Source organism: Myotis brandtii, unplaced genomic scaffold (assembly GCF_000412655.1).
Source record: "Myotis brandtii unplaced genomic scaffold, ASM41265v1 scaffold708, whole genome shotgun sequence".
Classification (NCBI taxonomy): Eukaryota; Metazoa; Chordata; class Mammalia; order Chiroptera; family Vespertilionidae; genus Myotis; species Myotis brandtii.
In genome coordinates this window covers 4,251,259-4,267,373 of record NW_005370777.1, presented here as the reverse complement: position 1 = coordinate 4,267,373, position 16,115 = coordinate 4,251,259, and the positions used below count along the sequence as shown (strand labels likewise).

The window sequence follows — 16,115 nt, the reverse complement described above, 5'->3', positions numbered from 1 at the left end:
GCTGTTATCACAGGATGGTTGAAATATAGGTATTTTTCCTCATTATAGTTTTCTGTATTTTCAACAATGAACTTTTATTACTTTTAGAATTAGTTAAAAAGTAAATGCAATGCATCTGATAAAAAATTTATGTCTAAGTACTACAGAAGCTAAACTCATCTGAATTAACATCCACCCCATCCCCAAATTCCATAGTAACAGAGTAGAAACACTAGGCCCTGGTTTGATTTTCTTAATTTAAGGAATTAGATTTGAGTTCTCTCATTAGAGAAGGCAATCTTTAGCATCATTCAGAGTTGATCAGAAAATGAGACAAAAATCAGGAGATAATATTTCTTTATTACATATTAAAAATTAACAAAGCAATATATATACATATATATTTTGCAAGTCCACAGGACCTCAGGAAAAATATATGTTCTGTATGTGAAATTAATGTTATGGTACTGTGTTTCATGTTTCGTATATTCAAATACAGAAGAAACTATATGTAGAGTGATTATACATGGGTACAGAAGATGAATAATAATGAAAAGCTGTAATTTTGTGAACTATCACATACATTGTGTCAAAAAAATGAGTAAATACAAATGACCATATACTGTTAATAAAGAAAAGGAGGAAACTGTTTCAATATTCACGTTTAAATACTAAAACACAAAAATAAAACAAATTCTGTGTCTACAAGAATTTTTGAAGTGTATACAGTGCATTGCAAATAAATGAGCTCTTTAAAATTTAAAGTCCATTTCCTCTTTACCAAAGCATATTTTTATACTTATGATTTCTTTCTCTTATTTTAAAGTCTCTTTTTGTTTATAAAAATGTTTCATCATGGCTGATATCTCCGGAATCTAATCTCTAGCCTGAAGCTGAGACTTCATGCAAACATATTCGCCTTTAAGGTTGCATCTTCACATATTTTCTCCAGTATTCAGAGTCAAAAAGTACAACTTCCTTTATCTGGTCATGTTTGTCCACATTTAGTGGCAGTGCTTCTGTTTCAGTAGGCTTTCTTACACACGCCCTTTTCTTTTTTTGCTGTCAACAGCGTCTCCCAACTCACACAACACAAGTGATAGGTAGTAAAGTGCTTTATACAGAGAAATACTATATAAATGTGGAGAGGTTCCTCTTAACATGCCACAGGCCAAAGTTCACACTCATCACACAAGAGAAGGCTCTTTTTAAGAGACACCTTTTCTGATAGAAGGGTTGGGATTCCTTAAAATCTTATTAATTACTTTAAGTAGCACAAATGTAAGTAACATATCTGAAGCTGGGAGAAGTCCTTGTTATATGTATTGCCCTTAATGGATTATTGTTAAATATCATACTGCTATTAAAATATTCTTAATAGCTATGAATTTTAGAATAAATTCTATAGAAAACAGGTATCAGCATAGATTTTTTTTTTCATTTCTCTTTATGAAACAAAGTGTATTTAAACATGGACCCAAAAGAAATAGACAAGGCCCATGCATTGGAACATTTCTATACATTTTGGCACTTAAAAATATTCCAGTTTCATTATTGAGTTCTCCTTTCCATTAAGCTTGTGTTTTATCCATAGAGAAGTGCCATTATGTGCCATACACCTTTATTGCTACTTGCACTCTCTTTTTAAAATATCCATGACTTTTCTTCCAAGAGATGGTTTCCAGCGCTGGACAAAACTTTTCATATTCACAATTAGTTTGCCTGTTCTTACATCCTCATGTCCTGCTACAAGGTACTCCAAACCTAAAAGAGAACAAAAGGAGCTATATAGTATCATAATTTATTGAAGGGGAGATGTGACTTCAGCAATTTTATGTATGCATAGTTAATGGTTTTATATATTCACGGTTGAATTGGGAGTAATCCTATATAATAAAAGCCTAATATGCTAAGTGTCTGGTTGTCCGGTCGGCCATTCAACCAATCAAAGCATAATATGCTAATGATATGCTAAGGCCACTCAACTGCTTGCTATGACATGCACTGACTAACAGGGGGCAGATGCTCTGACTGGTAGGTTAACTTGCTGCTGGGGTCCTGCCGATTGGGACTAAGGGAGATGGTCCGGACACGCCCTAGAGCCCTCCCGCAGTCCCTCCCCAGCTGGCCAACCTCCTGCATCCCTCCCCGGCCTCGATTGTGTGCACTGGTGGTCCCTCAGCTTGGCCTGTGCCCTCTCACAATCCAGGACCCCTCAGGGGATGTTGGAGAGCCAGTTTCGGCTCTATCCCGCAGGCCAGGCCGAGTAGACAATAACAGATGACATGTAAGAATTCATGCAATGGGCCTCAAGTAGACAATAACAGATGACATGTAAGAAGCATTTATTAAGTGCTTTACATGTATTATCTCATTAATCTTGAAAATAACCTTATAAGTAGGTATTATTTTTCTTCTTGTTTTACAAATGAGGAAATGGAGGCTTGGCATGATCAATAACTTATTCTGTGTCTCTCGGTGGTAGCAGCATTTTGACTTAAGCTCAGGTCTGTCTGATTACAGAACTATTTACTCTGTACTATACCACCCTCTATTGTATCCAGGTAGGATTCCATGGGCACTTAACACACTTAACACACTGCTATAAATCAGTATTTCTTGGGGACTCACTATGTGTGGTAATGTATAGTAAGGAGAATTTAATGAAAGTTTAAAAACTATTTGGGAAAACATATCAGAAGAGAGCTATGGGTTATACAAACTAGCACATATTTCCTAGATAAAGTTGATGTGCTTTTGGAATATAGGAGGTTTGTTTGTTATAAATTTTAAAAAAGATTTTTTTGTTGTTGTTAATCTTCACCTGAGGATATTTTTCCATTGATTTTTAAGGAGAGTGGAAAAGTGAGGGAAAGACAGAGAGAAACATTGACGTAAGAGAAACACATTGATTGGTTGCTTCCTGCATGAGCCCTGACCAGGGTCCAGGCTGGGGAGGACCCTGCAACCAAGTTATGTGCCCTTGATTGGAATCAAACTCAGGACCCTTTGGTCCGCAGGCCGAAGCTCTATCCACTGAACTAAACGAGCTAGGGCTAAAAAAGATATTTTTATTGATTTCAGAGAGGAAGAGAGAGACAGATAGAAACATCAATGATGAGAGAGAATGATTGATTGGCTTCCTGCATGCCCCCTACTGGGGATCGAGCCCACAACCTGGGCATGTACCCTGACAAGGAATTGAACCATGACCTCCTAGTTCATGGCTGAAGCTAAAGCACTGAGTAACACTGGCCAGGCTATTTGTTACACATTTTTTAAAAAAATGGTGAGCACTGACCAGACCTAGAGCTGACTTTGTAATTCAAAATTCTTCTCAGGCTAACAAACACATACATAAAAGATATATATGTTAATAAAAAGAAATATGATAATATCCCTCAGTAGATATTTGTAGTAATTTGTAGTATTTTTCATTATATTATACACCTGAGTGGCCAGATTATTATGACCACCCTATCAGTACAATGAAGTGAATTAGTTATGCAAATAATAATAATAATAATAAAACCTTGAGAGTATTTGCTTAGGAAGTTTTCAATATTCAGTATTTTTGGAAGTGTCAATGAAGTACTGATGGGGTGGTCATAATAATCTGGCTGGTCATAATAATCTGGCCACTCAGTGTAGAACACAGCAAATAAGTAATCATGTTTATAAAATAAAAATTTCCAACCCAGCCAGCATGGCATAGTGGTTGAGGTCTATCTATGAACCAGGAGGTCACGGTTCAATATCCAGTCAGGGCATATGCTCGTGTTGCAGGCTTGATCCCCAGAAGGGGGCATGCAGGAGGCAGCCAATTGATGTTTTTCTCTCATCAATGTTTCTATCTCTCTAAAATCAATAAAAATATATTTAAAAAACCCACAATCTCAGCTCTAGCTGGTTTGACTCAAGTGGATAGAGCATCGGCCTGTGGACTGAAAGGTCCCCGGTTCGATTCTGGTCAAGGGCATGTGCCCTGGTTGCAAGTTCAATCCCAGTAGGGGGCATGCAGGAGGCAGCCAATCAATGATTCGCTCTCATCATTGATGTTTCCATCTCTCTCTCCCTCTCCCTTCTTCTCTGAAGTCAATAAAATTAAGGGAAAATACTAGATGTTAAAGCTCAATTGAAAATTTCAATTTAAACTCACGGTTTTAAAATATATATGTATACTTGTTTATTCACGGAAATAACCTAGAAAAATGTCATTCAGTGAAATTTTTGTTTCAGGAGGGGATTACCAATTGGTGTTAAAATCATTAAATGAATGGTTAATGGGACACGTGATATTTGTATAGTGATTAAGTCACACCATATGCATTATTTTTTAATCTCAAAAGGAAAAACAACTCTGGTCAGTGGCTCAGTTAGTTGAGTGTGGTCCCATGTACCAAAAGGTTGTCAGTTTGGTTCCCAGTCAGGGCATATACCCAGGTTGCAGGTTCCATCCCCGTCGGGGTACGCACTGGAGGCAACCATCAATGTTTCTCTCTCATATCGATGTTTCTATTTCTCCCTCTTCCTTCCTTTCTCTAAAATCAATAAAAAACTTTTTTTTTTTAAAGGGAAAACAAAAAAGCCCAATGGAGAGATCAGACTGTTATCACTTTAACTCAAGTGTCAGTTTAGCAACACTGATGGTGGGTCATCAGGTCCTATGTGTCTTCTGATGTTATTTGACACAAAGTACCCAACATGAAGTATATAACACAAAGTGTAATGCATTCAAGCCAAAATGTTTATCTTGATTCTATCAAGCTTGTCTTTAAAGGTTACAGAAAATATTGGAGGTATAGGGACAAGCTAAATGACACCACAAGGAACCAACTAGACAAATGTAGAAGGGTAGGGTAGTCTCCAGGACAGCTGGTCTGGTTTCTTAAACAATAACAATTTTTTCAACAACAATAAAAGGAAACTGTACTTGAATAAAAGAGATTTGAGGGATTTAAAAACCAGATAGTATGTGATCCTGGCAAGGACAAACCACCTCAAAAGGACATTTTGGGATTTGTTGAGAAATCAGAATATGGTCTGAGTATTAGATTATATGAAAATAAACTAAAATTGAAGATAAAGATCATTAACTGAATAAAGTGGGCTACATATATTATGATTTTATTTTGGTTAAAAAATGTGACATGTATGTGTACAAAGAAAGATCTGGAAGGATTTTCACTAAGATATTAACAGAGATTATCTCTGGAGGGCAGAAATGTGAAATTTAAAAATTTCCCCTAAATTTCTAAATCTGTAATGTATCTATATATTGCTTCTATAACAATAAAGGCTTTTAGTAGAAGTTTATTAAAACAAGTCAATCCTAAGTAAAAGATAGCTATGATGGTGTTTTCACAAAAAGAGAGATAAAAGGAAAATAATGACATAGAAAGGTTTAGACATTGGGGAGCACAAATGTATGAGGGATTATAAGGTATTTAAATTCTTTAAAGGGTTACCTTAGCTTTTGCATGAGAAAGAATCCCAATCCTGCAGGACACTCAACCAACTGAGCCACACTGGCCAGGGCTTACGTGCTAGTTTTGACATTTGAAAACATATGATTAATGAATGACTAAAAGTATATATGAATATAGGAATGGATGACTTTGCAGGTATGCCTAATTAGTTTGCTCTTTTTTCCAAAGTAGCAAAGGAGGCAAGTTGGCCTGTTAAGGTTTCAGAATTTTCTTATCAGCTTTCTTTGCCCTTAGCTATTGAACTTGTAAAAATGGAAAAACAAAGTGAAATGAAAGAGTGTCTGGTTTTGCTTTGGCAAGTTCCAGTCTTTTCTTCAAAGTGAGTAAACATGTTTTCAAGAATTCTTTGAATAATTGTGCTTATGTTTTCAATTGTGATGAACTCAGTTGATTCCTTGACTGTTTGGCAGAAATCTGATTAGGAAGTATAGTTCACTTCCTGGAGAGTGGCTCAGATGGTCAAAGCTTTTGTTTTTAACGTCTGGCTAACAAACGGAGCGGATTTTTTTCTTCTTTTGCCAAGATAGTAGAAAGTGCTTATAGGAAGAGCCCCTGTGCCTCAATTGTTGGGAAATAGGACACAGATTAATGACTCTTCCTTTCCTGTATTAAAAAATCCAAGATTCTGATTACTTAATTTGTTCTTTGAAACGATATTTATTTATTTATTTAAAATGTTTTCTTTTTCCATTTTTAAAAATTTAAATTAATTTGAATGAAATACTGAAGGCGTAAAAAGGGTGTGAGCGTCTATTTAACAGTAGAAATAAAGTCAAGAATTGTATATCATTGTTTAGATGGTTTGGGTTGAGGTAAATATTTTATTGATAGTTTCTCTCTCTCAGTTATCTGTTTGTTTCCCTCAAATTTTTGTGTCAAAGATCACAAACGACTTCTTATTAATATAACTGGTTTCCTGGACTTATATTTGGAAGGGATTATATCCAGAAGAGAAATTATGAACTTGTTTCAACAGTGCCGTTGAGACACAGAAGGCAACTACACAAACGGAAATACAGAGAATTAAAAAAAAAAAAAAATTGATGGCTGGTGTGGCTCAGTTGGTTGAGCGTTGTCCTGTGCATCGAAAGGTTGCTGGTTCGATTTCCAGTTGGGGCACATGCCCAGGTTGCGGATTCAGTCCCCGGTGGGAGTGCAGAAGGGAGGAAACCAACTAATTGATGTTTCTCTCTCTTTTTCCCTCTGTGTCTAAAAACATTTAAAATCAATAAAAATATTTTAAACATCAATAAAAACATATTTTAAAAGTTATTTGTGCTCTGTCCAATGCTGCTCAGTGGTTAGAGTGTCAGCCATTGCACCAAAGGTCTTGGGTTCAAGACCTGGTTAAGGGCACATACCTGGGTTGCAGGTTTGATCCCCAATTGACATGTCTCTCTTATATTGATGTTTCTCTCTCCCTCTTTCTCCCTCCCCTCACCCCTTCCTTTTCACTCTGTCTAAAAATTAATAGAAAAATATCCTGGGATGAGGATTAACACCAACAACAAAAAGTTATTTGTTTTTCTAGAACTTACTATTTGGAAACTATGTTACTATTATTTAAGTACTAATCGTAGGCAATGGGGACACGATGATCAAAAATATAAATCTTGTCCTCAAACTTAATGAGGGAGACAGTAAAAAAAGCAGTTTATGACACAGTATGACGAGTGTACTTATAGAGTGTAAAGGTATGAATCCCTGCAAATTCCACTGCACTTCAAGTTTCTCTAAGATTCTACAAGGCTTGTTTGTTTGTTTGCTTGCTTGTTTATTTCTGCTGTTTCTAGTTTAAAACCAGAATGATCATTTAATGAAAAATAAGATGCTAACTTGAGAGTTGTTTTCTATCCAGGAGAAACAGATGCTTCTCATGCAATAGTAAAAATGAATTCAACATTATTTGCACAGATGGAATTTTGCATTTGAACTTCCTTTGGGAGCAAGTTCTACCCAGGGAATCGTAATAGGACCTAGCTTTCAGATAAAGTGTTAGTGGCAGATAAATTCATGAAAGTGTTTTTTATGCTACTGACACCTGGAACCAATATGAGACTTCTCTTTTAGGGCAAAGAATATTATATTGCTGGATTTTAAAGTATTATACTTTAATACAGCACCTGGAAGAGAAATCGTTTTTTGATGTCAGTTCAAAGAATTCCATTTGGGCTTTCCCCAGACTTCAGATGTAAAAAGGAGAGATGCTCTTTGCAGAGTTTATTTAGGTTGTGGTTCAGAGACTGTAAGGCAAACAGCAATTCAGCAGAGAGAAAGTAGAAAAAAATCTAATGCTCACCAGGATTGAGGATTGGACAAGTACAGCCTCTGTTAGTCCATGATTCTGGATATAATGTTCGCTTTCCTCGTAAAATTTTCAATTTGGTAGATTTTAAGACTTTTTTAATCTTCACACTGACCTCAGCATGAGATCCTTTATCATGAGCTGATAAAATCTTTATTTTTAGCACTGTAACAACACAATTCCCAAAGTCAAAATGCATAAAATTTCATGTCATCTTTTGAGGTTTGAACAACAACTTAAATATGCACTTCAGAGTATAATGGAAAAGTGAATTAATGATGTATCATTAGGCTCAGCAATTTGCTACTGGCTTCATCTAATTTATATCAACTATACTCTTCCTTCTTAGACATTTACAACTGCTACCCATTCCCATATCACTACCCTAAAAGAATATCGCCTACTGCAAGTATAATCTTAAACACATTCAGCTATCAACTAAATAGAAAGATGTGTAGGAGATAGAATTGTTGTCCTGGTTTTTATTTAGATTCTAATTATATTATACTCTTCTGGTTGATTATGTATAAAGTTATGACAAAGAGCAAATGTTACTACCAGTGTATATTTTAAGTAGTCTAAAGAGATTAAATAATATTATTGATTATTTAATCATCTTCCTCTGGTGTAAAATGCAAGCTGACTGGGGTTAGGGAGGCTGTCCTTCTATATGATGGCAGAGCTCCAGTATTTTATATGACTCATGATTCCATTATGTTCTAAGATCTGTGAAATAGATGGGGGAGGTGTTAAGTAATGGAATAAGTTGGGGTGGGGGAGAAAGTAAACCTAAGGAACAGTAGATGCAATATTCTATATTATTAGAGAGTTCTTACTAGCTCATCTATATTTTGATGAAAAATTGTGTGTAATGAGAGAACCCTATCCTGGCTGGTTCCATATCCATACGACTAGAAAGCTGTCTTTTTAGAATCACCAAGTTTTAGACTTTGAAGGGGTCTTAAGAGCTCATCCAGTTTTGTTTTATGCACGAGGAAGCAAGTTTTAAGAAGTTAAGTGAACTGCTCATGTTTGCATGATTTGTTGGTTAGAGGTAGAGTTTGGACCAGAATCCTGATGGAATAATTGCCTGAAGGGTACATAGCATAGTGCCTCACACATAGCCAATGCTCAAGGGCTATTTTTGGTATTTTGGGGTATTTTTTCACTAGACTGCAAACTCAGGGAATTTGTCTATTCACAACAATAGCTCAATGAATATTTGCTAAAGGAATGATCAAATCAAGTTTTCCCCCATTAAGGTAGAGAATGTGGTGGAACCATTCCTTGGCACCCCCCCCCCCCCCCCCCCACAAGACTATAGGTGTATAGTACTTAATAAGATCAAGGTATTTCGTTACATCATTAAGAGCATTCAAATTCTCCTAAGCAGAAAGTAATACAGTTGTATTAAAAGATGCCAACGTGGTTGTTTGTAAATTCAGTCAGAGAGCTACTGAATCTATGTGATAATGAAAACCAATTGATATTTCCACTGAACTGACTGACTTTGAACTAAATGGTCTTTTTGTTGTTGTTGCTTTTGAAAGTAAATACAATTCCCTCTAAGTAAATACTTTTCCTTATTAGGCACTATATATTTCAAAAGTTTTATTCTATTATTTAGTCAAGTTGGCCGATGAAAGGGGAGAAATATGCATGTAATTTTAGATAAGATTTATGAGGTTTTTAACATTTACTTTTTTATCTCTTATGAGATTAAATACAATGTTATCAAGAACCTAAACACTTGGTTTCAGAAATCATGACTTAAAATTTTCTCTTCATTGTAATGCATATTTCAGGCCCTATAAGTTATGGAACAATAAAAAGCCCAGACACTAGTCAAGAATATGTTGGCAAGCCCTAGCCTGTTTGGCTCACTGGATATAGCATTGACCTGTGTCCTGGGTTTGATTCCAGTTATAAGGGCACATGCCCGGGTTGCAGGCTTGGGTTGTGGGCTCAATCCCCAGTAGGGGGTCTTTCTTTCTTTCTTTCTTTCTTTCTTTCTTTCTTTCTTTCTTTCTTTCTTTAACAACAAATTTCTTTCATCCAGCTTTTTTAAAAAAAATAGTTCTATATTAATTTCAGAGAGCAGGAGAGAAGAGAGAGATAGAAACATCAATGTTGAGAGAGAATCATTGATCAGCTGCCTCCTGCATGCCCCCCAACCCCCACTGGGGATTGAGCCCACAACCTGGGCATATGCCCTGACCAGGAATCGAACCATGACCTCCTGGTTCATAGGTCGGCGCTCAACCACTGAGCCATGCCAGCCAGGCTCATCGTTGATGTTTCTATCTCTCTCTCCTCTCCCTTCCTCTCTGAAATCAATAAGAAAAAATAAAATAAAAAGAATAAGTTGGCAAGATCAGATATCCTTAATATTTAATATTTATATTTATATTTAATATTTAATGGTAAACATAAAGTTGTTTAGAATAGAAGGTAGTAACAATCTGTATTTAGGGTAGTGACATTTTCTTTATATGCTGCATTTTCCTGGTATTTGAAAGATAGAGAAACATAGAATATACATAGAAAGCAGAGAAAAAACTCAGGCAGTCAGCTCATCTCAGAATATATATCCTCTTACTCCTCAGAAATATACCATTTACTGAGCATCTAGTAAGTGCAAATTAATGTGCTTTTCAAAAATCTCATTTCATGGGGAAGGTGGCATCATCTCTATTTTACAGATGAGGACGTCTGTAGAAGTTAAGTTACCCATCTCATAAACTAGAAATGAAACCCATATAGGTCTGAACCCAGTGTCTGAGCTCTTGAAATACTGCTTTATGAAATACTGCTTCAAATTGAGTTCTGCTTTATATTACCTGATAAACTGCTATAGGAATTGTCCAAGTGGCTAGAGACTTCCCTTTTAGATTACTAAAACAGGAAGCATCCATAAGAAAGGATTATGTGTCATTTTTTTTCTTTTTGTTCTTTGCTTCTTCTTTTTATAATATGATAACCTTGCCTTTGCTCTATAAGCCTCCTGCCCTCACCAGGGCATTCCACACCATCTCTATTAGGAAAATCAAGGCCAAGACCAGAATACTGTACTTAATAGCCTATATAATAAAAGCCTAATATGCTAAGTGTCCGGTCTCGTCAGCCATTCAACCAATCAAAGCATAATATGCTAATGATATGCTAAGGCCACGCAACTGCTCACTATGATGTGCACTGACCACCAGGGGACAGACAGGCGACCAGTCGCTATGACATGCATTGACCACCAGGGGGCAGACGCTCTGACCTGTAGGTTAGCTTCCTACTGGGACAGAGCAAGACAGGCCAGACACACCCTGGCGCCCTCCCGCAGTCCCTCCCCGGCTGGCCAATTTCCCATGCCCCTCCCCGGCCCCGATTGTGCACCAGTTATGTCCCTTCGCCTGGCCTGTGCCCTCTTGCAATCTGGGCTGAGGGACCCCCCTGAGTGCATGAATTTTGTGCACTGGGCCTCTAGTTATTGTATAAGACTAATGTTTTAACATATTGAGAATGTCACATGCCAGGCCTCCCATTTTCTAGGAAACTGTTCATACTTAGTTTGAATAGACTCTCAGAAACATTTAAGGACTTTAGACTCACCATATGAATATTTCATTCCACAGAATGCCTTGGGGTTTCCTAAAACCTGTTCCTTACATTCACATTTACCTACAGAAATAAAATGAGAAATGATGTTAGTTAGAAACAGAGAGAAGAAAAACCATCAAGTAAATCCAGGTAACATAACTCTTTAAGACTTGAATGATTCATACAACATCATCCACAGATATTAAGAAACCATGAAAAGCCATTCAAGAGAAAAAGTCACTGCCTTGGCCTGTGTGGCTCAGTTGGTTGAGCATTGACCCCTGCATGGAAATGTTACTGGTTTTATTCGGGTAGGGCACATGCCCGGGGCATGCAGGAGGCAGCTGATTGATATTTCTCTCTCTCCCTCTCCCTTCCCCTCTCTCTCTAAAATCAATAAAAATATATTAAAAAGAGAGAAATAGTCACTCTCTGAAAAAATTCGTTGTTATCCAGTGAAGTATTGACCTAAGAGAAATACAGAAATGTAGAAATACTGATATATTTTAATGCTTGCAATTGATGAGATAAATATAGTCCATGCTAATGGAATGGAACAACTAATAGATAACCTATAGAAAAACAATTATATTTTTATAATTAATGTTCACCACCACCACAAAAGTCAAATGAAATAAAATAGTTGGGCAGTTCTTTGAAGGTAATGCCATGAAATTAAAATAATTTATTGAGCTCCTATTGTAAGCAGGACATGGTGCTATAAACTTCAGAGTATATAAATATGAGCAAGGCATGATTCTTGCCTTAAGAAGTGCAATTCAGTAAGGTGAATAAAGCAAATATATTAACAGTGATAAGTGTTCTAAGATGGGTACAATATTCTTGGTTGGGAGGTCACATGTTTGAGGAGATGGAAAAGGCTTCATGTCTGAAGAAGGATTTGAAATGGACTTTGATGAATAAGTAGGATGTTTTTTATGAACAATTAAAATTATGTATTGCAATTATGTGTGAGAGATTTGCCAGACCCTGTGGAAGACTTTCAAAATGCCTTTGTACATGGTCTATATATGGCATTCTCATATTTATTTATGTATCTGTTTCCTCTCTATACCGTAATCCTTGAGGACAGTGGTTATGTCTTACTAGTATTCATCTTTATATTCCTAAAACCAGAATGGGTAGGATTTTCATTCTTACTGATCTCTCACAAATAGATACAATTTTACCCCTTCCATCATCCATCCCCTCTTGCCCTCATGTATTGCATTTCATAGGCATTGAGTAGTAATAACAGCAGGTAGCATTTGCTGAGGAGAACTTACTATGTAAGGTACTATTGTAAATGTTTTACATTTATTTACTCATATAAGATTCTAACATATAGGAATTTGACAGGAATATAGAGATAAAAGGGTGAGCAAAAAAAATGTTAAGGGAGAAAGGGCAGAGTGTGTTCATGGAAGAGTCAGTGGTTCTGTTTATCCTGGGTACAGATTGAGTAGAGAATAATAGGTGGTATCATGGAGGACCTTGACTGATATGCAGTTAAGGCCTGAATTTAATTTGTTAGCTAAACAAATTAAAGAAGTTATTTGAATTTAAAAAATATATATGAAAATTAATTTGGCATTATCATATCAAAAATATTAGAATGGAGCGAAAATGAAGGCAGAACCAATTAGAAGCTAGTGAAATTGATGATAACAACAGTAATTAATTTGAGTGCCAGGTATAGGCCATAAACTATATAAGGAGAGTAGGATTCTGGTGAGACACATAGTGATATTGACTAATTGGCTCTAAAGCTTCTCTAGGAATCAGGGAATGAGATTTGCAAGTGGCAAATCACACTGGAATTAAATAGTGAGAAAGAGAAATCAAAGGTGCTTAAAATGAGCTGTTGTGATTTGCTAAATAATATTGCTTTTAATCTAAAACTAGCAGAGAGGATTACTCATTCAGAAATTATAGTAACTTAAGTGAACAGCCCACAGCTTTTGATAATTCCACCAAAGCAGGACAGTATAAGTACCATGTTATAAAACCTAAAAGAATTCCAAATGGCATATATTATTCCTCAACATAATGTTCTTCTCCTTAGTCCTTCAGCCTATCTATATATATAAAACCCTAATATGCAAATAGACCGAGCGGTGGGACAGCCGAACAACTGGTCGCTATGATGTGCACTGACCACCAGGGGGTGCGTGCGGAACATGGCAGACGTTGGCAGCAGGTGGCAGAGCATGGAACATGGTAGGCATCTGCCGTGGTGGGATGGTGGAGCAGGTGAGTGGGGGCGCCAGGCCAAGGCAGGGCACTGGTTGCTGTCATCAGGGTGAGCCTCTGGTGGTTACTGAAAATTCTTTTCTCCCATACACCGTGGTCCCACTGGGTGCTCACACCTGCTGCCAGTGCCATCCTGCTCACATCCACTGCTGGCGCCTGGCACAGGCCCCAATTGCTTGGCACTGTCAGTGGGTGTGAGTGGCAGCTGCTGGCCTCGATTGCCCCTCAGGGTTTTTCCACCTCCCCCTGCTCCTAAGGGACAATCAGGGCTGGCAGCTGCCTCTTGTACCCGCTGCCGGTGATGGCCCGCTTGCACCTGCTGCTGGTGCTGGAGACGCTGCTCACACCCGCTGCCAGGGCCCAGCACTGGCCCCAATCACTCTGCACCATCAGCGGTGCGAGCAGGGCCGGCACCATCAGTGTGTGGAAGCGGTGGCGGCGGTGGCAAGAGCGGGCTGCCAGCAGACAGGGGACTGGGCTGTGGCAGGAGGGGCCAGGCAGAGGTGCAGAGCATGGGCCGAGACCCGCTCCTGTGCCCACCACAGCCTGGCAGCCCACAGTTCCTTTCAAGGTGCACAAATTTGTGCACTGGGCCCCTAGTAGGAACATATGTAAGTCTGTTATTTAAAGATCTTTCTTTGGCTGCTTTCCAATACTCTCATTTCATATATTAAGATATCAGACATTAAAATTTGCTTTTGAATGAATCTTTGTTGATCAGGCTTCAGCCTTAGTTTTCTTAAAAGAAATCTGGAAAGGGATTAAAACCTGTTTAGATACACTCGGTATCAGAATGTTAAAGGAAGGTTGGAAGAGAGAACATTGCTTACAGTTCTTTGGTACTAAAGGCAGTTTTGTTGTACAGAAAGTGAAATTTTATATCTGATGTTCTCTACCACACAAGAAGTGGTAGAAGTTAAAAGTGACTTTTTGGTATAGGACATTACATTCCTAGTTATGGAAACTCATGATAGGTAAATAGATAGGCAGGCACATATATTTGAGAATAAATCACAATGCTTAGGTAACTGATGATCACTTTTGTACTGAAAAAAGATGCCCAAGAGTACTATTCTATACCCAATTGAAATATTGATGTTTAGTAGAAAACTGAACAATGTCTTCTGCAATCTGGAGTTCATCCAGATGAATTTCAGAGGCTCTCTGAGGACATCATAGACCTAACAGCTGTTGTGAACACTAGAGTCTGGAGTCATTCTAATGCCAGCATGTTATGCGCTTAATTAGTGTGCTGCCAGCTCCCTGGTAACAAGATGACTGGCTTAATGAATGTCCTAAAAACTTGACTTTTATAGACTGGCTTAGCAGACAAAGTTGAAGAATTATGAAAATCATTGTGTTAGAAAAATGGCAGGAAGCTTTCAAAAGTGATTATTAAAATCAGAATTCAGACTATGTAGCATTAAGGCAAAAAATTAATGGGAAATATTTTTTCTTTTTCAAATGCAAAAAGATAAATATGACAACATATTTCCCTGTCCTTTCCACCTTCTTCCCTCTTGTGAATTAAAATGAAACCATTAGGAAAATGATCATAAGATTATGTTAAGTGAAAAAAACCGTGATACGGAATAACAAATACCAGTGTTTCTCAAATTTGGGTTCTTGATTCTTAAAGGGCCCATAAGTTCTTTCTTTTTTTTTTTTTAAATATTTGTTCTTGTAAACTAATGACATTTGGGGCACATATAACTGTAAACATAACCTTTTCTTTAAAAAATATGTTTTTATTGACTTTTAGAGAGAGGGGGAGGGAGAGGGATAGAGAGATAGAAACATCAATGAGAGAGAAACATCATTGATCGGCTGCCTCCTGCACACCCCTATTGGGGATTGAGCACAAAACCCGGGCATGTGCCCTGACTGGGAATCGAACCCTGACCTCTTAGTTCCTAGGTCAACACTCAACCACTGAACCACACTGGCCAGGCCATAACTTCTTTATGAGAATATATTGAAATTGTAGTTTCTAACTCTGCTTCAGCCATACTGGCCTGTTGCTATTTTCGGAATTAGCCAGGCCTAGTCCCACTTGCTGTGTCTTCTACATAAATGTTTTCCCCTCTGTTATCTGTATAGTTGAGCCCCTTACCTTTTTCAGGTTTTCCCTCCTCAAATGTCACCTTTCATAGGACTTTCCCTGACAACCCTATTTAAAAGTATGCCCCTCCCAAGCACTTCTTACCCCAATCCGTTTTATTTTTCTATTATACTAAACATAATTATATTAAATACTTCATTTGTTTATTAGTTGTCACCCTCCACAAGATTGAAGGCTCCTTAGAGGCTGGGATTTTTGTCTGTTTTGCTCAATTACTATAATTACAATATTTGTATATAGTATGGGTACTCAATAAACATTTGTTGGATGAAGGATGAATTTATAAAGAACTTCTACAAATTGGTAAGAACATTGCAAATAGGAAAGTCGTAGAAAAAGAAACCTAAGTGACCAAGAAACCATGAAAAGTTACCAA

At 37.4% G+C, this 16,115-nt stretch overlaps 1 protein-coding gene across 5 annotated transcripts in view; it reads right to left on the bottom strand.

The window, feature by feature from the left end:
* Positions 1–319: 319 nt before the first annotated feature.
* Positions 320–16,115, bottom strand: part of NTN4 (netrin 4) — a 111,306-nt gene continuing 95,510 nt past the window's right edge. For 4 of the 5 annotated variants that reach the window (XM_005882365.2, XM_014530048.1, XM_005882367.2 and 1 more), the window contains exons 8-10: positions 11,377–11,445; positions 7,768–7,938; positions 320–1,743 (exon numbers count right to left, since the gene is read on the bottom strand). In XM_005882365.2, the coding sequence (XP_005882427.1) occupies positions 1,607–1,743; positions 7,768–7,938; positions 11,377–11,445 (377 nt within the window). In that variant the 3' untranslated portion in view covers positions 320–1,606. The remainder of the gene's footprint in view (positions 1,744–7,767; positions 7,939–11,376; positions 11,446–16,115) is intronic. The other variant, XM_014530049.1, reaches the window with a different exon arrangement.